The sequence below is a fragment of the Mustela nigripes genome, chromosome 12 (genome assembly GCF_022355385.1).
Source record: "Mustela nigripes isolate SB6536 chromosome 12, MUSNIG.SB6536, whole genome shotgun sequence".
NCBI classification, from domain to species: Eukaryota; Metazoa; Chordata; class Mammalia; order Carnivora; family Mustelidae; genus Mustela; species Mustela nigripes.
The window spans coordinates 43,379,502-43,406,750 of record NC_081568.1 but is presented as its reverse complement, the minus strand read 5'-3'; the positions used below and the strand labels follow the sequence as shown (position 1 = coordinate 43,406,750).

The window sequence follows — 27,249 nt, the reverse complement described above, 5'->3', positions numbered from 1 at the left end:
GAGTCACATATCCTTTCATATTTGTAGTTTAGAGAATATGTAAAATAGATACTGCTATAGCATATTTTCATTTATTATAAACCAGAAACTCAGAAAGTGACATACCTATTCATACATTTGTTCATGTAGCTAATGTTACCAAGTACCTGCCAGGTGCTGGAAACACAGCCATAAGTAAGTCAAATAGATATGGTCCTCACTTTCATGAAGCTTACATTCCAGAAACGTAGACAAACCATATGAGATAGATGAAGTAATCACAAAAGAACAGTAATTATTCATCAAGAAAATATTACAAATTGAGATTGCTGTGAAGGTAAAAAACTAAAGACTATAATAAAACATAATAGAGTATACTTGCTTAAGGTAGGGTGTTCAGGAAAATTCTCTGAGCATGTGACATTTAAGCTGTGAGAAAGAAGCAGTTTTGCCAAGTCCTAGGAGAAGGAACATTACAGGCTGAAGTAGCTGTGTATGCAAAGGAGGAAAGGAGGGTAAGTCTAGGAACTCAATGAAAGCTTCTGTTGCTGAAATGCAGTGGGTAAGAGTCCGAATGGAAAAGGGTGAAGCGGAAGTGAGGACTGGTCAAATGGTGTGGGACCTTGCAGAACAGAGTGAAGATGTTGAAATTTATTTGAACAGAAGAGGGAAGCTAATGGAGGATTTCAAGTTGGGAAACAACATGATCTTCTTTGCATTTTATGAAGATCACTTCTTCAAGATCAGATGGGCTCCATTAAAACTCAACAAGGACTAAAACTCAGGAATCCCCACCCTGTGGATGGTTATCTTGAGTCTCTCATGTGTACCTCACCTCATCGGTGGGGATATCAAGGAAGTTGGTGAGTATAAAAATCCCTCTGGGGGCACCTGGGTGGCTCAGTTGTTTAAGCATCTGCCTTCAGCTCAGGTCATGGTTTCAGGGTCCTGGGATGGAGCCCAGAGTCTGACTCCCTGCCCAACAGAGAGCCCGTTTCTCCCTCTCCTTCCTGAGTCATTGTATCTCTCACTATCTCTGTTGCCATCTCTGTCTCTCTCTCTCTCAAATAAATAAAATCTTAAAAATATAAAATAAATAAAACAAAACACCTCTGTAGTAGCAAGCAGAGTCAAACTAACCCCAAGACTAAGAAATGTCCTGGCACACACAGGTACTCAGTAAAGGCTGGAGTAGGTAACAGCTCTCACCAGTTCTCTGACATTTTCTCTCCTCTTGCTCACAACAATGCCAACAGGATATATAATTCTCAACCAGATTTATATACAGAAGAACTGAAGCTAAGAGGGGTTAAAATAGTCCTTTTAACTTCTCCATCAATAAGAAGTCAGAATCTGTTTCTAAGACTCTAGGTGTCAAGCCCAGATCTCAATTAATTCTACTTCTTAATAAGTCTCTTCCTCAACAAGAAGCTCTTAAGACCTTCAGCCTTTGACAGTGGATAAAACAGCAGCATAGAAATTTAAGAAAATTTCTACTAAGAAAATTTATAGACATTTCTGCCAAGATTCACCACTATCTCCAAGGAACCCACATGACTTAGTTTAATTTAAAACAAACTCAGTGTCACAATAATCCTCTGATACCATCCTATGATATGATAAGACCCACTGTACATAGTACTTGAGCTCTAGGAAGGACAGACAGAAATATATCAAATGATGCCTCATACTAATGGGTTTGGAGACCAAGAAAGCAAAGACAGTGTAAGATAAGAGGTGGTGCTGATAGCTAGACAGGACATGCGCTAAGAAGTCAGCTCTGAGCACTGATACTGTTTATCTCCTCAAGGCTTTAGGTCCATTCATAATACCCTCCAAAAGTGAGCCAGGCTTTATTAGGAGGTTCAGGTCAGCGGCTTTAAAAGACTAAATAAAGTTTAATATTTGGGGTAGAAAATCTTCTGGATTTATTTTCATTTCCATCAATTTCCTTCTGCTGAGGAAGATAAAGTTTTTGTTTTCTGAAAGCCTTTGGGAGCAGAATATAGCGGAAGAATGTATCAAATGGTTAGGAAAAAAGATGCTTCTCATTCCAGCTCAATCTACTTACCTCTTGCTTACTGAGTCCCCAACAGGGGCTCTCCCATCTCTAGGTCCTGTTTCCTCATCTCTAAGTGGAAAAGTCAGCTTAGATAATTTCTAAGGGTTCTTTCACTTTCATAATCCATAATTTTATATACAAACACCCAAATTAACTATTCTTAATAGGTCACGAGTCTGAGCTTGTCTAGAGACAATAGAGGGTGTGTAGGAAGACAGACATATAATTCCCAGTTGTACCCACTAGCAGCGGAGCATATCTGTACATGTGTGTATACTGTACAGCCTATGACCATACAGAGAAAAAAGCAGACAAGACGGTCAGTTCTTCAACTTGGCTATGTCTTTGCCAAACCTGGGAAGCTTTGTGAATATGTTTATGAGAAACAATATAATTATAATCAAATAAAATATAGCTATGTGAGACCTGCATCCATCCCATTTACTGCTCAGGGCTCATCTCCATGAACTCCAGTATCCCTTCACTGAAGAAACACATACACAGGAAGAAAGGAAATGGGTTTATGACCTGTTACTGCTCCACTGCCTCTAACTTGGGATGAGTTCATGTTAGTCTGTGTTCAGGCCTATATTCTAGCATCACCATAGCAACATTTTCCCATCAGTTAAAAAAATGGCATAGTAATGAAGACAGCTGCTGTATAATGAGCTGGGCCCAAACAAGGGCAGAGCCTTGGAAGGCTAGAGGGGAAGAAACAAGTGTTAGCATACTGGGCCTTATCAAAAGGATTTCCCTGAAAGAAGTAAGCGTATTATACACAGTTCTTTTGTCAAAACTTGGAGTTGAATGTTACAGACATTTTTGAGATAATTTGTGAGATGCTCATCAGGCTTGGTCCCTATGAGCTGCTATAAATAGCATCTAGGCACGGACTCTTTTCATATCAATCTCATCGCCTAAATTCTAACCCTGAGCTCCCACCACCTGGTTAACTCCTGTAACTCCTATACGCCCTCCATTGTCACCACCAACTCAGACTTCTTTACCCTTCCAGACAAGATCAAGTCCCCACACACTGTCTCTAAGCACACACACTGTATTTCTCATTCAGCACAATTACTCCAGTTGTGCTAGTGTTTATTTAATCAACTCAAGTGTTTATTTGATTAAATTACTGTCTTGCCACGAGAGTCCACATTCTATGGGGACAGAACTGTACCTAGCACACTATCTTATAACTTAAATATTAATTAATGATAAATAAATTAATAAAGTATTCAATAAATGGTGGTAGAGGTAATAATATTAAGAGCAGAGCCATAACTCTTTCTCTGTAGACAAGCAAATCTATGGAAAGAGAGTACTTTGAACCCAAGCCCAGCCATGTTCTTTTATGTAGCTAATCATGATTCCATTTTTCTGAGTCCTAAATACATCTATGGCCTTCTCTGGCAAATCAAAGAGAACCACTGAGATAAGGATACAAAGATGTTACCTTCAATTCAGGTAGTGGACCTCTGTTGTTATTACCTGTCTGGTTTCCTCCTCCCTTCTTCTAGTTGGGAGTGGACCTCCTCTGTAAATCACAGCATTAGGCAAGAAATTTAAGCTAAGCCAATCACATTCTTTCTTTAAGGAATTTGACTTTTTTTTTTCCAGTGTGGGTGGGGGAGAGAGGAAAGAGAGAGGGAGTAGGGGTAGAGGGAGAGGGAAAGTCTAAAGCAGACTCAACATCCAGCACAGAGCCTGACATGGGGCTTGGTCTCACAACCCTGAGATCATGACCTGAGTGGAAATCAAGAGTTGCACGTTGAAATGACTGAGGCAGTCAAGTGCCCCCAAGGAACCTGAGTCTTAAAGAGAGATCCAAAAGTAGGGAATGTAGTAGGAATTAAGCATTAGAGGCTGCTCGTGAGTATTCCGTTTGGCTCTCCAGAGCTAATACAGTTCCTGTCCTGCTTGAGGCCAGCTGTTTATCTCATCCTTTAATTTTTTTAATTATCCAATTTACTACAACTAAACAAGTTGTGTTTACTTATTTGTTTGATTCTACAGTTTTATTAATGTTCTTCATCAAAGAAACTTAACTGATATAGTCTGTAAGATGAAATTAACAGATATAGGTAAGACTACATCCGGCATCAAAAATGTATCTTCTTTTCCAGTTTTCATATAACATTTATAAAAATTAACCATAGATCAGAATAAAAAAAATCTCAATATAATCAACACTTTAAGTCAAATGATTAAAAAACCTAAAATTTAATGATGTAAAAGATTAATCCTGAATTTATAGATCACTGTCAACCAAAATGTGATTGAAGACAAAAATCACTCTCACATTTATGGATTCTACTTTACATCATTTATTGAATGCCCACCATGTGCCACCACACCAGCCATTGATTAAAGCTTTTTATTAGATCAACCTCCTTAAATTCCTAGTGAAAGAAAAAAGCATTTATTAAATGCTTGCTGTATGCCAAACACTGTGCCAAACTCTACACCCATTTTTCCATGTAATCCTCACAACAATCCCAATGAGTTAGAACACACTAATCCCACTTTACTGATAAAACTGGTACTTAGGTAAGTCACTTGCCAACTCCATACCATTTCAACCTGCAAAATTAAAGTCAGGTCTGCGTGACCATGACCTCAGAAACTTAGTTCTTCTCACTACACCATTAACTGGATCCGTGCCATCACTAAAACGCAAAATCTGTGAAAGAAACATCAGCCCTGGTGACCAGAAAGAGACTGCGGGACACCTGATTCTCACAAACAAGACTAATGTCACATAAGCAACAAACGTGCTGCCTTTCTATTTTTCTCCCCTTCTCCTTCTTTCCTGCACATATACATACCTACTCATTTGCACAACTCAATTAAGTACTCTTTATGCTTTGTATGCAACAGCACTGTGCTAGCCACACAAGTGGAAGAGTGAATAAGGAAAATAACATCCTGCCTGCCACAATTAATCTGGACATCTTTATTGGGAAGAGTGAGGATCTCAACAAGAAACCACAAACATCTCTTGGAAAATACAAAGTATTATTTGGAACTCAAAATACCCGGTAAGTGAAAAGTGAAACAGGAATAATCCATATTTTTATGCCTAAGACTACTGAAGTATAGACGTATGAAATACCTTGCTCAAGGACCCATTAAACCAAACAGAGTCCTCTTGGATGGTAGAACTGGGCTTTACATATATGTCCTCCAACGGCTGACGTTGGGTCTTCCATCCATGGCTCCTCTATTTTCCCCCATTTTCTTCTCTGACCTAAATCTTGACACTAGTCTTTTTACTGAAATAACCGATGGCAAATCTCAGCTGGAGAGTTGGAGGAAGAACTAATGAGGAGCATACATCACTCTGAAGCATGCTGGCATTCTTGGTGTCTACTCTTTCCAACTCTAACTGCTGCTCATACTGTTCCTCACAGCCTGCTTTCCTACTCCTGGAAAAGACTCCTTCTGAGATGCTACTTTTCTCCCTCTCCTTGATTTTGGTGCTTGGCCCTGAGAACAGCTACCAGACTAATTTAAAAGCCGGCTGTTCAAGTTAAGAAGTGCATACAAATGCATGTGCCTGTGTATGTGCGTGTGTGTCTGAGGTGGCAAGAGGAGGAGGGGAGAGGCGGACAGAGATAGCAAACTAAGGAAAGAGAAAATCTGGTTAAAAATTCAAGTATAAAAAAGTTATCCATTTTTATTTTAACCTGAGGCAAGTCACTGCAGTCATAATTCCTGGGTTTCTTCTAGCTCAGAGAGTCGATGGCTCAAAATTCACTCTGTATGAAGCAATGCCTACTTCTGCCGGTGTTACCCCAGGTACTGCTGTGAACTTGACATAGGAATGGCTGGAGTAGTTGGAAAAACCTTAAGAGTCTTGCCAACTCATCCAGCATCTCCCCCCAGGGTCCTCACACCATACCCAGTTCCCTCTACTTGGTGATTCCCTCTAGACTTGCAGGATTATTGATTGAGAGAGAACTAGAGAGGACAGTTAGTCCAGTGATTTTCATACTTTAATGTACAAACAAATCTCCTGGGAGTCCTCCTAAAATGCAGACTCAACCCAGGAGGCCTGGGTTGGGCCCTAAATTCTGCATTTCTAACATAACATCGATGCTACTGGTCTCTGGGGAACACTGAGTAGTGAAAAGTTCATTCATCTTTGTCTGACTTATAATGCTTTCTAGCAACTCTGAAAGGTCTCCAGTCTCCCTAAATATCTTCCCTGTGAAGGGGTTCCTACCTCTCACAGAGCTTCCTTTATTTTTCTTCAGAGAATTCAAAAAACCGTTAGAAATCTCATTATTTTAGGGGTACCTGGGTGGCTCAGTGGGTTAAGCATCTGCCTTCAGCTTAGGTCATGATCTCAAGGTCCTGGGATGGAGCCCCGCATCGGGCTCTCTGCTCAGCAGGGAGCCTGCTTCTCCCTCTCCCTCTGCCTGCCTCTCTGCCTACTTGTGATCTCTCTCTCTCTCTCTCTGTCAAATAAATAAATAAATAAATAAATAAATAAATAAAATCTTTAAAAAAAAAAAGAAATCTCATTATTTTAACTCAATATTCACTGTTTGTAGCATCTTTACCTGGCTCAAAGAAGCTACATGGGAAATATTTAATCCATCTTCCACATGACAGTCTCTTAGAGATGTGCAAACTGCCCTACCAAAGCACTTGCTCCCCAAAGCCAAATCTTTCCTGGGGTTTTGCGCTACCACATTTATGATTTCTAATCTCCTTACTATTTGGTTGCCTTCATCGGACTTTTCACAAAATTCCAACAATTTACTAGGGTGTCATCCTTTAGTGTCTGTTTCTGTGGTATTTGCAAAAGTCTAGTTCGCTGTTTCTTATTTAATTAAGCAAACTGTGTGAAAAGGCATTTCAAAGAAAAAAATGGAAATGGCCATTAAACATTAAAAGTGTCATCTATCTTAAACCCAAATAAAACAATACTGTACCCCAAAAGGGAATCTTTGCTAATGTCTAGTGTTGGCAAGGTTTTGGGGGCACCCATATGCTCTGTCACCACAGAGGAACTCTGAGTTTAAATAGCCTTTTTCAGAAAACTAGAAAGTGAAAGATGTGTTTAATTTTTTTATGTCTCTAACACAGGTTTAAAAAGGGGAGTTACTGGAGTGCCTGGGTGGCTCAATGGGTTAAAGCATCTGCCTTTGGCTCAGATCATGATCTCAGGGTTCTGGGATCGAGCCCCACATTGGGCTCTCTGCTCAGCAGGGAGCCTGCTTCTCCCCGGCCTCTCTCTGCCTACTTGCGATCTCCATCTCTCTCTCTCAATGTGTTAAATAAATAAATTAAATCTTTTTAAAAAATCTTTAAAAAAGGGGGACTTACCAAAAAATATATTTAGGGTTAATTCTTTTTAATCATTTCTCTTTGACCCAGGATCTCTACTTATATGAATCTAGTATTGGAAATATTTTCATTTTAGTCATTTATCCTTTATCCTACATTTGATAGCACTACCATAACTACTATGAGGACTCCTTCCATTAGGAATACTAATAATAGCTATCTCTAAGTGAGCACTTCCATATGCCAGACAAACAGGTGAACTCATAGATCCTTTTGGTAAATACTGCTATTGTTTCAGTTTTTACGGAGGTAGAAATTATGACTCAGGAAAGTCCAGAATTTCTCAAGGTCACATAGTCAGGAAGTAACAGGCCTGGGCGCTCAGTAGTCCTGTTGACCATATCCCCTACCTCTATCTCCTCCCACCACCTCCACTGCCACCATCTGAACCCAGGTGACCGTCACCTCTTACTTGGATTAATGAAACAGCCTGTATCCCCTCATCTTCTCTACCTCCAACCATTTCTTCACTGTAGCCAAAAAGGATCTTCCTGAGGATTCTGTCCTGTTTAGAATGTATATTTCATTGGCTTTTTTTAATAGCAAAAGGAACAAACAAAGCCCTCAGTGTGGCCTACAGGTCCCTGCATGGTCTCCTTCTCACAATATGCCCCACATGCCTCCTACTCATGGGTACTAGACTCTCCCTCATAGTGGACTCACCCCATCACCACAGGATATTTGCACATGTTTTTCGCTTTGTCTGGAATGTTCTTCTCCCAACCTCCATCCCTAAAACCTCATAGTAGTTTCTTCTTATCTCTCAGATCTTAGAACCAGATCACATCTTGTAGCTTTATTTATAAAGTATCTCTTTTGTGTAACCATGCTATGATCTTGTATTATTTATTAGTGAATTAGTCTGTCTCTCCAAATGGACCACAAAAAAACCTCTGATTATTTTTAATCACAACACCTTCTACAGTGGCTGGCATGCTGAATGGTGCCATCTACAAGTAACCCTTTATATAAATAGCACTAAATGTGGCAAACTGCCACTTACTTTATTCTGTGAACTAATTTATAAGAGAACAATATGGATGTGCTTCTATGTAAAAGCATTTTGACAGGTTCTATTGACTTGGATGCATAAAATTTTATTTTTTAACTTAAATAAGGAGTCCCCTAAAACACGATTCTCAGAATTGAGTGCATGCCTGTCAGCTATGAACTGACCTTAGGGTGAATATATTGTGTCCACAGGAACACTCTATTTGGAAGTAGATAGCCCTGAAATACAAGGCCCAGTAATTCATATAAGAATAAAATGGAATTTGTTACATGGTAATTCTGAATCATGATTTGGGGCAAAGTCCTTGCACTGAAATAGCAAAGGGTCAAGTCTGCTTGGATCCAAATAAGTTCCAAACCATCCAAACAGGATAGTCTGTTTCCCGGAATTGATAATAATTAACTATGTGAATTTGTGGGACATCTAACCTTTCTAAATCCTGTATTTTCTCATCAGTGAAAGAATAATAATAAAAATACCTCCCCAATGGGTTTTTTCAAGGATTGTATTAGAGAATTCAAATAAAGTGCTATTGGAAGAGGTTGTCAAGAGGATGTGATCACCAGTTGACCCATGAGCTGGAACCCAGGTAATTAGAGGCTCCTTACCCCCTCTCCTGTCCTCAGAATATATGTTCTGCCCACCATCTCCACACTGACAGCTGTTCTAAGAGCACAGCACTGAGAGATTAAGGCATTTCTGAGACATCTAGACAGTATACGTGACTGAACCCAGTAAAAGCCCCTCTATAAACTTCTAAGATTCTGGCAGGCAAGGGCAGAAATCTATTTGTCTTGTAGGCACCCATGACAAGACTTGTACATACATGCCACCTACCAATCTGGAATGTTCTGCCTCATTCTTCAGTCTCTCCTTGCTCTCCATGTATGGAAACCAGTGTACAAATCAAAAGCACTTAGATGATTCCTGGCATACAGTTAACACTCAATCATGGAAGTTGGCACTGCTACCACTGCTAATGATGACAAAGATGATGATATTTTGCCCTCAGAAAGGAGAGAAGCTTAAAGGAGTGACATTTTAAACATTATTGGGGCAGGACTTTTAGCCAATGGGGACTTTCATCTCCCTTGAAAACATGCTGTATTGTCAGGTGCTGACTTTCCCTGAGTCACATTCTGATCTGCAGAGAAAATTGTCTATTCTGGATGCTGCTCAGGTATCTATGTTCATAAAGATGTAATTACTAAAGGCTCCATCTGCTGGTGGTTTAAGCACCCAAGTCATTCTTTGTTTCCAGTAAATATAAGTCATTGAGATAGAAGTGTAGACTTCATTCTATTTCCATCAAAGAGCTTTGAAAGAAATCAACAGCCACCATGATTCTCTTCCTAAATACATGACCTCTCCTGCCACAGAAGACCCCACTGACTTTCTGGGAAATTGTGAATCCAGAGAAGTGTCTGTGAAAATTAGTCTGATCAAGGATCTCTTCTCCTTCCTCTTTTATAAATCAGCCAACGTGCACACCGTTGGGCATGTTGCAAAGACGCAAAGATGAAAAGAGATCCCACCTCACAAGATTATTGTAAAGATTACATATCCTAATACATGTAAGATGCTTCAAGTATAATTGGGAAGAAAAAATGATCAACAAATGTCAGCTATGGTATATCTTTTATTTTTATTTTTTATTTTATTTATTTCAGGTGTTCCAAAATTCAGTGTTTATGCACCATATCCAGTGCTCCATGCAATACGTGCCCTCCTTAATACCCACCACCAGGCCCACTCACCCCTCTCCCCTCCAAAACCCTCAGTTTGTTTCCCAGAGTCCACAGTGTCTCCTGGTTTGTCTCCCCCTCCAATTTCCTGATGCTACTGGTACCCTCACACCACATCCCCTAAGCCCACCTGATTTAAGCCGCAGCTACCAAGAGTAGCCCTATGCATGTTCAGACTTCACCTCTGCTGGTAGAGTTGCTCCATAAGTTCATGCTACATTTTTGTTTTCCTATCCCATAACCTTCTCTGACAACATGGGAGCTTGTTCAGCTCTCAGTTTAGAGATGGAGGGGGGTTACTGTCCCCAGGAGCAACCTTCAAATAATAGGACAGGAACCGGTGGATAAATCCTAAGCTTCTTTTCACTCAGGTGAAAGGTTTTCTGTTTGATTATCGGGAAATTCCAGGGGAATTCTCCCCCCTATTGTGGCTTCCTTAGGTTTTCTACACATGAGCTTCCCCCTGTCTCCTTAGATGTCATCCAAACATATTGTCAGATATTTGACAGTGACCCTCATATCCCACTTTACTCTTCTGAGTCTTCTTCAGGCAAAACATTCCCAACCTTCATCCTGTCTTCATGATACTGAACCCCTGATCCATCTCACTGGCTTCACATAGCTAAACAGTGCAGATCCAGACCCAGGTGATCTGGGGAATAGACGTGCATATACTTTCTTATCAGCTACTTTGACTTGCTCTCCTGTACTATTGGTTCATTAAAACTGAGAAGTCAGGGCACCTGGGTGGCTCAGTCATTAAGCTTCTGCCTTCAGCCCAGGTCATGATCCCAGGATCCTGAGATCCAGCCCCGCATAGGGCTCTCTGTTCAGTGGGAAGCCTGCTTCTCCCTCTCCTACTCTCCCTGCTCGGGTACCCTCTCTCACTATGTCTCTCGCTGTCGAATAAATAAAATCTTTAAAAAACAACAACAACAACAACAACTGAGAAGTCTTTTTCACATAAACACTCCCAATCATATCTCCAGATTTTAAATCTGTCAAGTCTTTTTGACCCTAATAAAAATATACTTCTATTATTAAATTATTATTTTACTACATATCTTACTATTAAATCCTTATCTAAAATGCTATTCTATTTTAAATAATATGTCTTGAACATTTCATCAGAAGCTATTTCACTCTACTAACAATCCTGTAAGGCAGTATTGCTAATTTATTCATTTGCTGATGGGATAACTGAGACTCATGGAGGCTAAATAAGTTCCTCATGGTTACTCAGCGAAAAGAAGTCATGCTCAGGATGTGGACCCCAAGCCTGCACTATCCCCTCTATCCCCTCTACATCATCTCCCCGCACCAATCTCTTACGCATCCCTTACTAGACACCGTTCTATTTGATTAAACCCCCGTCACAATAGAGAGATGCCTTTGACTCTTTAATTTGTTGTCCCATATATTGTGTATTTTCCCCAGCGTGGATCCTAGAGTGAGTACAGCACGGGAAGATCCTCCAGCTGGCCAATGATAAATCTGTAGTGTGAGTGAGAAATAAATCTTTACTGTTTTAAACCACAGAGATATCATCTCTTAGAGCAGCATAAACTGCCCCATTTTGACCAAGAGATTATTTTTGGACTTGACCTCTTGACCTCTTTAGTCTTAGTTTTATCATTCAATTTAAAAATAAAAGGGGAAATAACATTTGGTGAACATCTCTTAAGTATAAGATGGTTTAATATAACTACTCTCATTTAATCTTCTCAACAACTATATATGGTACCATACCTTGTAAAAATAATCCCACACTCAGATATCTCCCAAATCTACTGTTACCATAGTAATCCAAGCCATTATTATTTCTTTGACTATTACACCAGCCTCCTGCCTGTTAAAACTTCACCTTTCTTAATTCTGCTCAGAACTTTCCAAAGATTTCTTTCTGCAGTCTGAATCAGACTGAAACTCTATATTGTCCTAGAAAAACTTACATGATCTGGTCCCCACCAGTCACTTCAAGCTAATCACTCATATCCTCCTGTCCACTCATTAAGTCCCATCTACATTTGTCTTCCTGATGTTTCTGAAATGCATCAGGCTTGTGACTGCCTCAGGACTTTTGCACTGGCTATTACTTTTGCTGTGAATGCACTTCCCTTAGCTCCATTATGACTGACTTTTCATCATTCAGACCTCAGTAAAAACATCTCCTGATGTAAGATTTCTTTGACCACCTTTGATAAAAGAACACCTCCAGCCTTACCTTTGTATCATCCCGTACCTTTTCCCCTCACAACACAAATTATTATCTTTAATCATATTATGAATTTACTAGTTTGCTTGTATATTTTAAGAATTCCCTATTGTAAGAAAAATACCAAGTGACGGAGATTTTTGTCTGGCTTGTTCACTGATGCTTCTACAAAGCCTAGAACATTGCCCGATACATGGTAAATCCTCAAGAACCATTTGTTGAATGAAATAGAGTGAATGAATCTATAATTCACAGATAAGGAAATGAGGCTGGCAGAGTTTGAGTGACATTCCCAGTGTCTTACAGGATTTCTACGAATGGGACTGATTTTAAACCCCAGGGCCTGTTAGGATAGCAAGGCACTACCCAAAGACTCTGAAGTGACAGACAGCAGGCAGGGCTAGATGATGTGCATGTGTTTGTTCAGGCTTTGGATTCTATTGTGGCTAGAGTCGAACTGAAAAAGTCACATTGATCATGCTTTCCCCAGTAAGCCCTGAATTTCCAACGGAACAAGATAACTCGAGAAATCTATTGATCTCCCTTTTTTGTCATGCTGTGCAGGTGACAAGGATCAATGGAAACTTGTACTCTCCTGCCCAAGACCCTGCAACTTTAATTTGCATTTCCACCCAGATTCCCAGGACTCTGCAAAATGCACTGCTCAAAATGCCCACAGCTTATTCAAGGTAGAGTATCCCTGTTTGTGTCAGCTGTTTTCCCTGCTCCTTCCAATTCAGAGAAATGTCTCCCTCTCCTCTCCAGCTCTCTGCTTCCAAGCCAGCTCACAGACCCAGCCTTCCTCTTGCTAAGCATCTGACACACTCATTGGGCCACAGCTTGTGGAGGGGCGGGGTCTCTCGCTCTTCAAAAGGGATCCTCCGGATCTGAACAGCCCAACCTTACTGAAGTGCTCACGCTCTCCCATCCTCTTTCCCCAGAGTCTGTGCTTTCCTGCCTGCTTTCTCTTTCTTTTCTGGCTCAGCCTGGGACACACGCTGATTATCAGAGGAGTCTCAGGTCTTGCATTTTAGTGTCAGTGATGGAAAAACACAAGAATGATTCCTGGATCCACCAGCAGGAACTGGAAGACCCATCGGAGAAATACCTGAACAGCAGCGAGGACTATCTGGCCTTCCTCTACGGGCCTCCCCGCAGCCAATTCTTCTTCCCAGTGACTGCAGTGTATGCCCTGATTTTTATAGTGGGGGTCGTTGGCAATTTCCTTGTGTGCCTGGTGATTATTCGGCACCAGACTATGAAGACACCCACCAACTACTACCTCTTCAGCCTGGCTGTCTCCGACCTCTTGGTCCTGCTCCTTGGGATGCCCCTGGAAGTCTACGAGATGTGGCGCAACTACCCCTTCCTGCTTGGGCTCGTGGGCTGCTACTTCAGGACGGCCCTCTTTGAGACGGTGTGCTTTGCCTCCATCCTCAGCGTCACCACCGTGAGCGTGGAGCGCTATGTGGCCATCCTCCACCCGTTCCGCGCCAAGATGAAGTGCACCCGGCGGCGGGCTCTCAGGATCCTCGGCATCGTCTGGGGCTTCTCTGTTCTCTTCTCTCTGCCCAACACCAGCATTCACGGCATCAAGGTCCACTACTTCCCCAATGGGTCCTTGGTCCCAGGCTCTGCCACCTGTGCAGTCATCAAGCCCATATGGATCTACAATTTCATCATCCAGGTCACTTCCTTCCTCTTCTACATCCTCCCTATGATTGTCATCAGTGTCCTCTACTACCTCATGGGGCTCAAAGTGAGTATCCAAGCTCGCTGGCTTAGGGCAGCATCCCTTCTCTCATGATTCAAAGTTCAGAGGAAAAATTGAGAACTGGAAAAATTCAGAATTGGAAGTATAGAGAAAAATAGAATGAGCTTAGAGGGGAAGCAGAAGTTAAAGGACTAGCCTCAAAATTAGGCGAATCCTACCACAACTATAAACCATTTCCTTTAAGTCACCTTGCATTACTCTTCCTTTATGCCTGCGGCTTTCAAACCTAGGAGTTCCTACCAGTCACCTAGAAATCTTACCCTGGGATTCAAAGTGCAGACCCCTCCCCCTGGGAAATTCTGATTCAGTAGGTCTGAGGTGGAGCCTCATTTTAAACAGTGCAAGGTGGCCACTCCTGGAGGGAACATTCCACAGCTTGTTGTCTCCAGCCCCCATCTACTGCCTGTATTGAATTTTCCTCTGGACCAACTTGGTCAGAGTATAACATAAGCCATCTCTGTCTGTCTTCTACTCCAAGACAGACTTGCAGTTTTAAAGTCAGACTGTCCCTTATGGTTGCTTTGACACTTTGGTTGAACTATCAGGCTAAAATGCAAAAATATGGCTTAAGGGGGACCAACCTGGATTTCTCTTGACCGGGTGGAAATTGAGGGACAGGATGTGAACAGACACATTAGAGCAGAAGAAAATGGGAATAAATGACAGCTGAGATGAATGAAAAACTATCACTTAGTTTGCAATATACCTAATAATTAGAGGTTCCTGTACTCAGGATGGTAAACTGATTTTCCCCCCTTTTTAGGATCTAAATTAGCTGAGAGAAACTACTTTTGGTGAGGTAGTAGTACATCTATATAATTCCTGTCCTGGTATAGTCTGCATCCAAATTCATAGAGATGAAATCTAACTGTGACAGCTTTATGCCCATTTAAGGAGGCAGCTTGTGTAGGAAACAGTCTTGGGACCATTTAGAGTCCCAGGTCGAAAGCTCACATAAAATACACTTTCAGGCAAGCCACACAATTCTCTCCTGGAGTTACTTTTCACATTTATAAAATGAAAAGGTCACATTAGATTATACCTAAGGCTCCTGATAGCTCTAACAGTCTGTGATAACTTAAAAAAAGGAATAAAATATCTGTGAGCAGGAGCAACGTGGATTATAAATGAAGGGAAAACAAAGCAAATATCACATTCACATCATCTGCTTCAAGATGGCTCTGCTACCATGTATTCTCTGACAATTAATGTACTCCCACCTCAGAAAAAGGCGAACGTCAGAAATGAGTGCCCCACAATGGTCCTTTTCCATATCTGCTGTGCCTAAGGTGAGCAGCAGAATCCAAGTAGGAAGAACAAGTTCCAAGAACCACAGATGTCTGGACAAAGGAGTAAATTTAATCAGGCAGAGAGTTTTGCCAATCTCCTCTTGGAGGGCTGGTCCCTCTACATTGAGAGACACATGCCACCCCAGACTAGCTTGCAGTATCTTAGAATGTCCTGTGTATATCACTGGAGGAAAAGGACTTCTGCATGATTCCAAATATCAACAGCCCTATGAGAAATCTCTACCCAAACTGACCAATACCATTTTGTCCAACACCAAACAATCATTAATCTTGGGTCAATTTGGAAGAAGCATTTAACTTGGAGTAGGAAACATGCATCCCCTACCCCCAACCAATTACTTTGTGTTTCACTTTGTTTTATTGTCATGAACCTATAGCCACCTTTTATTAGGAGCTAAGGAACAACTCAGAAAACAGCTTAGAAACTACCTAGTTTGCTTTATGTGTATAGTGCAACATATAAAATTCCTGTTCTCAGGAAGGATAAACTGTTACCCAGAGGACATCAGGGAAGGAATTATCTGCTTAGTAAGTCACTGCTAGAAGAATCTAAAGATCTGTAGACTAAAAGTCAGGAGAAATAGGTCCTAGTCTATGGCATTGGCCTCAGGGTCTTTGCACATGTTGTAACTTTTGCTATATCATTGCCTGAATTGTTCCTACTGCTGACCAGCACAATCCCTTTTGCTTTTCTAACTCTAATTTATCCTTTCAATCATACTTCATCCACACTTTCTTTGTGAAGCTCTGCCTGACTCTCTAGCTGCATCTGGTCCCTGTGTATGTGCTATGATTCCTGGTGATTTTCCTCACCACATTTCTTACAACTTAAAATTCTATATTTGTGGGTTCCTTAATTTGTTTTCTCCAAATAGACTGTAAGCTGAATGAATGAATGAGTGAATGAAGTTAAATTATTTCTTTTATTGCTAGACTCCAGCTTTTCAACCTTCGAAAGAGAATTAGAAACATTATTTTAGAGAGCTTTTTGATCTAAGAGATTTAAAAGAGGCTAAGCAAATCTGATGATTATTAAGTTATTGGCTCCCTTGGCAAATCTAAAGTTATGATTGACTTTGACTTTGGTACTCACTGCCTTCAGAAGGCAAAAAAAAAAAAAAAAAAAAAGAAAGAGAAAAGAAAAGAAAAGAAAGAAAGAAAGAAAAAAGAAAAAAAAAGGAAAGAAAAGGAAAAACAACAACAAAAAACTAAGCCTGATGAAACCACAAGACCAAAGAAGAAGGGGGGGGCATATATGTGCTCAAAGCTGAGCATTCAGGACACGAGTAGCCACTGAGATGCTCTCTACGTTTAGAACATGTTAGAGATAGCAAACAGACAACCCCAGAATTTCCTTCTCTCTGAGAGGAAGTTCTTTTGGAGCTCTCATCTAGTAGTTGTAATTCTGCATGCAGCCTTAACACTTGAACTGAGGAAGATGGATTATGAATTGCTGCAAAATCCAGCCATGCCAGACAGAGTTGCACTCATTTTTTTCCCAAATAAACAGATTTCATTCAGATTGTAGACATATTTACACAACAGCTAGGATTATATTTTGGTATTCTGAAGCTTAGTCTCCACACACCACATAAACGAACATCTGCTGGAATGATTATCATCATATGAGCAACTGATCAGCATAATATATCAACCTGATTCAGACCCATTGACCTCGCCCCTCACCTTTTATCTTACACAACTAAGGAACATGGGATAGGAAGGCCTCTGAGCCTCCTATACAGTAACCACAATTTTTCACTCGTTTTGTATCTTCACTTTTTTAAAAAAGATTTTATTTACTTATTTGACAGAGAGAGAGAGATCACAAGTAGGCAGAGAGAGAGGGGGAAGCAGGCTCCCCACTAAGCAGAGAGCCCAATTCGGGGCTTGATCCCAGGACCCTGAGATCATCACCTGAGCTGAATGCAGAGGTTAACTCACTGAGCCACCCAGGTGCCCCATATCTTCACTTTTAAAATGAAAATTCAGAAGTGGGTAGAATACTTAGTGAATATCTATTTTGCTAAACATCTGAAGGGAAATAAAAGTGTCCAAACTTAAGCAGTATTAAATGTTGGTTAGACAAATTGTTTGGATTCTATTCTACTACATTGCCTCCTTCAGATTCTGTTGAAATAATGTATATGATGCATAAATACTCAGTTTTTCACTCTTTCCCTCTGGCTAGTTGTATCACTAAAACCTACAGAAGCTGAAAAGTAAGCAATGATTAACACATTTATAATTTTCTTTTCATTGCAAACTACACTGTACAGAAAGCCTGTTCGTGAAAGAACTGTATGAACTGTTCACTTTATGTTTGATTTAAGGAAATTGTTTCTTGAAGTAGAGAAATTACCAAAGAATACTGTTAAACCCACCCACAGAAGGGACTAAGAGGTCCCAGTAGTTTCTCATTGTTCTTAATTTTGGACTGAAATCAAATACTGGGATAAGTATCTTGTGACAATGACAAATTTTTAAAAATGGTATGAAACAATTGGAACCTTCAGTAGATTTAATTGACGATGAGTTAGTAAGATTTGCACTTTGATTTATTACTCTTACCTTAACAACAGGGCAGGGATTTTTGGTTTTGTTTTGTTTGTTTGTTTGTTTATCTCTGCTTCTGGCTGCTTCTTTGTCTCAAACAAGTGCTACTTATGGGTGAGCAGTGCCAAGAGGAGAATTTCTGTAAGGGACTCAGTAATCCATGACTGGACACACAGACATAAATAAATAACCCTGTTTCATCAAAATTCAGTTTTTATGATGTCTTTCAAGTAAGAGGACGAAAACCAGGATAACAATAGTAATATATAACTTACTGAGTATCACGTGCCACACACTAAAATCTACCCGTATTATTGTTTCACCATTAAGTTTATAACCTCTTATCTTCAGTTTCCTCCCATCTCTTCCTAATAACTGCACAGTATTTTCCCTTCTTTCTTTCCAAGTTCTAGGTGACCTCTGAAGGGTCAAATCTCACAGAAAATTTAATCCCTCACTTTGTGAAGACACAGGTGTATGTTGAGAGCATCAATATATTCAGAGACAGAGGGTCAGCTTTGTTAATCATCCAAGTGGATGCTTTAGGACCACACGAGTCCTGAAGCATGTAGAACCATGCACTATCTGATTTTTAGGAGCTTATGTGTTTGTTAGAGACAGGATATTTTTTTGTTGAGCTTTGGAGGCAACTTTTAATGAGCCTCCAGTCCAAGTCTTATTTGATTTTAAATACTTTCTCTAAAGCATCCTGTAAAAATGCCTCCAGCCCAGGAAGCTCACTGATTAGAGAAGTTTGTTCTACTGCTGCACATAACCACACCAATCTCTCTCTCTCTCTCTTTTTTTTAATCTTGAATTGGAATATATCTTCCAATAAACTGATCCTAATCTACCCAAGATTATATAGAGTAAGTTGAACTTTCCTTCCACCTAATGCCCTTGATCAGTGTTTCAGAACTTTCTACAGTGTTAAGGAAGGAACCCCAACTCAATCTGGCAACATGTGATAGGAAGTATACACCTGAAAAGCTAAGAGGTAGAGCTGGCTTTTGATGAAGATTAATTCCATAAAACACACAATGTTCTCAAAGACCTAGCTTTATTTCTGTTTCTTTGCTCTTCTTTCTATACTGTTGATTTCAACCTCAAGATCGTCACAGTAGGCTATTGGTGGCTCCAAGCACTTTCCTCATGGTGGGGGAAAAAATAGCTCTTGTATTCCAGAACTCACATGCAGAAAACAAGAAGGCTCTCAATGAAAGAGAATCAAAAGTTCCATTCCTAGAAGTACAAGCAAGCATCTGAAATATCTTTGATTCCAATTATGCAGTCACTGTGAATGAAGGTTAGTAGTTACATTATTCAAGGACTGAATCTGGAGCTGGAGATGGGATCATTTCCATCTAAATTAACGACTAACAATGCAGAAGGACTAAATTCTCTAAAGGAAAATCAGGATACCGTTAGTAGGAGAAGAAGAGAATAAATGTTAGAGAATCAGTCACAACTATATACTATACTACCTTCTAGATATTTGATAGTAATTTATCATGAGTCCTTAAAGCTTCCTTTCTCTGGCTGTATATCCCCCCAAACTAAAATTATGTGAATTAAAGAGAAAAAAATTCTACAGCTAAGTGAATGATGCAGATCTTCAGTGCTATGGGAGTTCAGAGGAAGGAGAGGAAAATGAGCTCCAGTGGCCACCAGAGTCTTCTAGAGTAGATGGGACTTGAACAGGGTAGGGAAAATTGCATGCACAGGTAGTGTTAATATTTGAAATTTTAGAAACTTCTCTAAGGATCACCACATCTTACAACAGGATGAGTATTCTTTAACATCTAAACTCAGAAACATAGGCACTCTTATCAGTAATATTAGTAACACAGATATTCCCAAATTGTGCTCCTCAAGATGTACTAGGTATTCCACTGAAAAGGACTGGGTCAGAGGGAATATTGTTGAGGCAAAGAAGCACTGTCTCCCTTGAAGCTGGAAGGGTGAGGAGATAAATGGGGTGTGGAAGGTGGGGATGGGGAAGGCTGATACACAAACCCCCATGAAGATGTTCATAGTGTCCATCAAGCGCATTAAAGGATCTGAGAGGACCCATAATAAAAACTATAAACTTTATGAAACAGAAAAAATATCCATTTTTGTTTTCTACTGTCTACCTACTCTATAGCAGAGGGTTCCATGCTAATAATCATTGAATGAATAAATGAAAAAGGCTACCTAACATTTTCAACTTTAGATGTCATACTTTTTATGGAATACCTATTAATATGCTACATAAGTAAGGTTTTATAGAATAGCATGTGATACATGGTAGCTTTATAATGTAGCCACAACCATCGGTCCAGTTGAGTTAGATGACTTGAATCCAACTTCACCTCCAACTTATTAAACGTTTGGCAAATTCTTATAGTTCTTTAAGTCCCAGATTTTTGTCTGCAAAATAAGTGTTAGAATTAACACTTCCAGGATTTGGTCAGAAGGAAACAATGTTTCCTTCCCTTGGTATCTTTTTCCACTTCCCTTGCAGCTAAAGAAAGACCACCTCCTTGGGGCAGATGAAGCAGCTGCAAATATTCAAAGACCTGCCAGAAAATCCGTCACCAAAATGCTGTGTAAGTCTTCCACTTTTTTCGGGGCTTGGTTGGTTGGTTTGTGAAAGCAAAGGACATGGATTTTGTACTGAGAAAGTGCTGTTGGGATCAGAATCAAAATACTCCTGAACCACAACATCGAAACCTTGGTTTTCTCAAGCTTCTAGGACCTGTCTGTCTTGTTTCTATTTTAGTTTTTAACCCTCAAACAATACACAAAATTGCATCACTGGAATACACTCTGTGGGGTATTCAGTAAATCTCACTCTGTAAATCTTGCTCTCTGCGGTTGCGAGCATTTCTTTTCCTCTCTAAAATGAGCAGGTGCGGGGGGCGGGGCTAGGTGGATCAGTCAGTTTAGAGTCAGACACTCGGTTTTGGCTCTGGTCCTAAGATTGAGCCCTCGTTGGCTCTGTGCTCAGAAAGGATTCTCTCTCTCTCTCTCTCTCTGCCCCTTTGCCCCTCCCCTGCCTCTCTCTCTAAAATAAATAAGCCTTAAAAATAAAATAAAATGAGTAGGTGATTTTTAACCTATTTTGAGTTACGAGTTTGTTTTTTTTTTTTAAACTATGATGAAAGCTATGAACTCTACACTTAGAAAATGTGCAAATACACATACACAAAATATTTTGCATCCATTTCAGGGGATCCTGTGCCTCCTGACACCCATCCTTGGACTCCCTGGGATCCCTTAATTCCACACTTAAGAACATCTGGCCAAGAGTAACTCTAAGCCATCAGCCTGCCTATAACATTGTATCATTTTACACAAACAGTACACTCTTTTTTTGCATAGAGATGTTTTAAAACCCAGGAACTGATCAACAGTCTCCCAAAAGAATGTTACAAATATATGATCCTACACTAGGGTATGAGAGATATTGATGAAAAAGGAGATTTATAATAAATTTCCCAAGTCGAAACCTAAGGTTTGGAAGAAACAAATCCTTCAGGCTAATATTCATATAAATCACTCACTGTAACTATGTGGGGTTTATGAACAAACAAACAAAAAAAAACTGCAAAGTCACTAAAGTTTGTCTAATAGTCATCTTCCTGGAAATTATTTAGCCCCTGTTGGCATTTGACTTTCCCTATTGAGAAATCTCATGTCTTCATTATCTCCCCCTCCCCTTTTTCCTTGACCCAAATCTGCTCTTACAAAAAGACTTGAAGTGCACTCACAGGGGCGCCTGGGTGGCTCAGTGGGTTGAGGCCTCTGCCTTCGGCTCGGGTCATGATCTCGGGGTCCTGGGATAGAGCCCCACATCCAGCTCTCTGCTCAGCGGGGAGCCTGCTTCCTCCTCTCTCTCTCTCTGCCTGCCTCTCTGTCTACTTGTGATCTCTCTCTGTCAAATAAATAAATAAAATCTTGAAAAAAAAAAAAAAAGAAGTGCACTCACATTCAAGTCACAGTGATAAAATATACAGTAAAGAATTTATTTGTCTTTGGGGGATGGAGTGTTCAATTTTAACAGTAACTACATTTTTTAAAAAAGATTTATTTATTTATTCAAGAGAGAGAAAGAGAGCATGGTGGGGGGGCGGAGGGAGGAGAGAGAGAAATAATCCAGAACAGACCCTGCTGAGCGATGAGGGGCTCAATCTCCTGACCCCAAGATCACGAATTCACAACCTGAGCTGAAATCAAGAGCTGGACACTTAACCTGCTGACCCCACTGAGGGCCAACACTAATTAAATTTTTAACTAAAGGGAATAGTAGGCAGTATACTATTATTCCCTTAGGTAAAAATTTAATTAGTGTTTTTAGTTAAAATAGATTAGGGACTTTTCCCCGGGGGGTAAATTCAGAAGATCTTTCAGATATTCTTGGAACTATACCACACAGACAGACCACTTACTCTGAATATGTTACTGCCAACAGAAAATATATGTACCATTTACTATGGAAACTTCAATTGTACTCACAAATTCAGAGAATTGTAAAATAAACACCCATGTATGTACCCATCACTCAGCTTCAATCATTATCAACTCATAGCTAATCTTGTTTCATCTATATTCCTATCTCTCCCTTAGCCCCTACAAAGTTGTTCTGAGGCAAATTTCAAGCATCATGTCTTGGGAAATAAAAGTATTTTATAACTTCAGAAGAGAAAAAAATATATTTATATTGGTGAAGACTGAATGCCCCAAAGAGAAACTAATATCTGCCTGGGGAGCTGAAAATAAAAAAACTGGGCAGTAGTATATTTCTGTGCATCTATAATTATTTAAAAAGAAAAAAGAAGAAATTAGAAGGAAACCTGTACTCTAAAAAGTTATAATATAATAGATATATCCCCATCCCAATGAAAAGATGCTTGTAAAGCAATATTATGCTCATGATTCTTCCCTTTCTTTCTGTCCCTCCCACCCCTTACAGAATGACTGAATTCACAGAAGTTTCTAATTATTTCCAGAGGAACAATATAAAACCATACAACGTTTTACCACATCCTACATTAATAGTTTGTTGTTAATCTATGACTTTAAAAAACGCCAACTGCTTGAACCCAATCACTATATTTCTATCACCAGTTTACATGGTTCCAACAATCTTCTTGTAACATATTTTCCACAATATAATGTTTTCAGAACTTCGAATAAAGGCAATACTATTTTAAGTGTTCCAAGTTAAACTTATACAAGAAATCTTGTACATAAATCCTATATAGCTCATTCCCATGTGCAAATATTCTATGTAAAGGCTCCTTAAGATCTAGATGGTCAATTATAATGATAGCTTAAGAAAGATGGCAGGGGGGCACCTGGGTGGCTTAGTGGGTTAAAGCCTCTGCCTTCAGCTCAGGTCATGATCTCAGGGTCCTGGGATGGAGCCCCGCATTGGGCTCTCTGTTCGGCAGGGACCCTGCCTCCCCCCTCTCTCTCTGCCTGCCTCTCTGCCTACCTGTGATCTCTGTCAAATAAATAAAATCTTAAAAAAAAAATAAAAGATTTATTAAAAAAAAAAAAAGAAAGATGGGGGGAGGAATGTTAGAAGGAATGGATGGACTCAGAGTGGGCATTGCACACCTATCCTTGCTTTGACTGTCTTTTGCTCTCTCATTCATCATCCTTTTCCAGTTGTCTTAGTCTTAGTGTTTGCTCTCTGTTGGGCCCCATTCCACATTGACCGGCTCTTCTTCAGCTTTGTGGAGGAGTGGACTGAACCCCTGGCTGCTGCGTTCAATCTCATCCACGTGGTGTCAGGTAACACTTTGGCTTGCTTGGTTACATCAGAAATGTCCTGGTAATTACATCTGCTTCATCTTGCTTAGAGCACTTGGTTCCACTGCATATACTGTGATTACGGGGACCCATCATACAACAAAGAACACTTGATTTTTATTTCATTCACATATTGCTGAGGTATGTTATAAATCCAAAAGAAATATACCAGATCAGTATTTTAGATGCTACTTTATTGAAGACCTCAACTCTAAGCATGATGATTACAGCAGGAAAGTGGTCTAAGAGGTGATTCCTTTGTTTTGCTTCCAATGACCACATAATTGAAATGATTCTTATTAGTTAAACATCCATGTTTAATCCCTGCAATCTCATATTATCTTCAGCAAGTGTTAGATCCTCACGGAAACCAACCAAATGTTATTCACGAGGCATCAAGGTCTGTTTTTAGGCTACTGTAATGCTGCTTGGGAATGATACCACGGAATTTGGTGGAAAGAATGGTAGAAAGGTCATTAGGTCAGAGGACCTGGATTTGCATCTCATTCCCATCAGAGTGATCTGAAGAAAGAGGCCTCCTTCATGTCAAAGTTACCTCAACTATAAAATGGCAGTAATGCCTGCTCTGTACAATCCATGGGCTGATGATGTAAGAAGTAAATGAAGTTGCATGATACTACATTATCTTTCTATAATTATCACAACAAGTAGATGTTATCATCACCATTTTACAGCTGAAAGTTCCACAAAAAAGAACTGCTTTGCCCAAAGTCACTTGGCAGCAAACAGTAAAAACAGCATTCCAACCCAAGTCATCCAACTTCAAGTTCAGGGTTCTATACTCCAAAGTGGAGAAGAGAATGGTCACCCACATCCTTCCTTCTCAGTTAGTGTGACTATTAGGCAGACCACCTTGCTCCTCTACCTCAATGAGTCACTGGCTGGTTCTGTGGGCTCTTTAGATTACCAAAGACATCACCAGAGAGGAGAAAGAAGAGAAACTTGTGCATGGGACACTCCATGTGTGCATAAAGCAAAGACCACAGTGTTCATAGGAGTATTGAATGCCATGTACATTATCTGTTTTCAATCACCGTCTCTTTTGTACTCAGTAGACCTTGTGAACTGAACTGTTTATACCTGGACATTAGTACTTTCCTCCATGTTAAATTTAATTGTGAATTCTGGGTGAAATCTCAAAAACATTTATAGCCCTTAGCTTATCTTTGTGGTTAAGATGAGAAAAATGGAAGTGACAAAATAAATTGGAAAACTCCATGAGATCACATGGCACTTAACTAGTTGGCTCTCCATCTCCAGATGCATCAAGACAACCATTTTAAGATTTCCAAATTATAGCATTTACATTAACATTTTCCTGCTAAAATATCATCTCTCTCTTCCCCATATTGCCAACCAGATGAAGTCTAAACCTCTTAAATGCTACTAAAAAAGTGCCTACAACTTGCCTTTTAATCAAGTTATGTATTTCCATTCATAAACCACACATTTGTCAATCAATTCAAGAATTCTTCACATTTTGTATTATTCCTGCATAATATAACCATTTCTACCTCTGCACATTTGCACAGGCTCTGCCTTCTACCACAGAACTCTCTCCTCTCTTCCCCAATTATCTACTGCCTGCTTCAGGGCTGGTTAGTATTCAGTCAGTAGCCACTATTAAATCCTTCATCACCATCATAGTCCTTGTGCTTATGCTATCATGTAAATTTCCATAGGATGACTGTTAGTATCAGATATTTTGCTCTTAACAGATAGAGTTTGGTATTGTTCTTTTGTCAGCAGCTAAAGTTAGGCATAGATTTTGCCTCTATAATACCGTTCTAAGTCCTGGGAGAACAAAGTTTAAATCTACTACCTACTAACGAGCCTCAAAGTTTCTGGAACAAAATAAGAATTTATTGAATGAATTAACAGTCCACAGCAATACACTTCTTCCATATTCCTCCCTGTCCAGTTCTGTGCATAGGGCATATGGCATTCTGTAGGTCCTGAAGTACATAAATGAGGACAACCATGACTATGTTGATGATAGTGCCTATTGCTTATTTTATATTCTTAGCCATTCTCAGTCCCTCTGTGGATAGCATCTCAACTTGAGCTTCACAGTAATTCAGGGAGGTGGGTAAGGATGGTTTTCCCATTCCCATTTCATGGAGAAAAGAACTGTAGTCTTCTAAGATCACAGAATAAGCAAGAGCCAAGATCAGAAACACAGTCCTCTACTTCTCAACCTTAGGCCTATCTTGGGCCTTGGGGGAAAAAAAATAGGATACAGCAAAAAGAGAAGTGTGTATACCAAGGAGGAAAATGGCAGTGTACAAAGCATTTGGTGGAGAAAACAAATGGCAATATAGAATTATTTAATAGTAAAGTTGGAAGATGGGAAGAGCCATCAAGGGGAAAGGCTAGGTAGGAAAGGATCATTGGGGCATGCTTTTTTGAAGAGACAGTTAGCATTATAAGAAATATCAGCAGGGACTGTGCCTTAACTGATTTACCATTCCTCTCTTACTTGCAGTTTCAAATTATAGATTTAAGCAAAGCTCCAATGAGATAAAAAAAAATCTCCCTTTCCTCTGATACTTAAGCATCTCTTGTTAATACTTTGAGAGCATGTTCTTTAATTAAACAAGTGGGGATCAAAGGAAATTGCCAAGCATCTCCGAGAGATCTCATGCCAGCCTAAATTTTTCCAAGACTCTTTAATCTTTCTGTGTTTGATTCCTAAATACACAGGTGGTAGATCCATTCAGAGCATTTTGTATTCTCAATTAGAGTCCTGTATATATTAATACTTCCCAAAGAGAATTACTTCACAGGGATTCAAAGCTTTTGTTAAATATTTATGCTTTGCTCTATCATGCCTCTCACTCAGTTTCTCCTCAGTGTGCCTCTTTTTTTAATCTCCTGTGTTCCAGGTGTCTTCTTCTACCTGAGCTCAGCCGTCAACCCCATTATCTATAACCTACTCTCTCGCCGTTTCCGGACAGCATTCTGGAACGTGATCTCTCCTTGCAAACAGGGGCACTCCCAGCACCACGCTCAGGGGCCACCTGCTCAGCGGAACATCTTCCTGACAGAATGTCCCCTTGTGGACCTGACTGAAGATGCAGGTCCCCAGTTCCCTTGTCAGTTGTCAATCAGTAGCTCTCACCTCCCTACAACCCTCTGTACTGGACAGGTACCATAAAAGGAATGCTCAAAGAGTTGACATTCTTCTATGCTGCCTTACCGTAGGGAAGGACATCTGTAATTTATGGCTCCTGTTGTGATAATAGGGAGGTTAAATGAGTCTTAGAATTTACATACCCATTTCTAACTAGGATGGGTTCTCTTTTTTAAACAAACTTCTACTAAAACTGGATCTAAAACCTAGAACCTCCTGATTTTTAGTGACCTTTCCATTATCCCAACTGACTCATGCCCCTTCACTAGTTCATGGAAAGAA

At 40.0% G+C, this 27,249-nt stretch overlaps 1 protein-coding gene across 1 annotated transcript; it reads left to right on the top strand.

Moving 5' to 3' along the window:
* Positions 1–13,410: 13,410 nt before the first annotated feature.
* Positions 13,411–26,991, top strand: NMUR2 (neuromedin U receptor 2). Its single transcript, XM_059416535.1, has 4 exons — positions 13,411–14,130; positions 20,518–20,602; positions 23,670–23,795; positions 26,720–26,991. The coding sequence occupies exons 1-4, from the start codon at positions 13,414–13,416 to the stop codon at positions 26,989–26,991; spliced, it is 1,200 nt and encodes a 399-aa protein (XP_059272518.1). The 5' UTR covers positions 13,411–13,413.
* Positions 26,992–27,249: the final 258 nt, after the last annotated feature.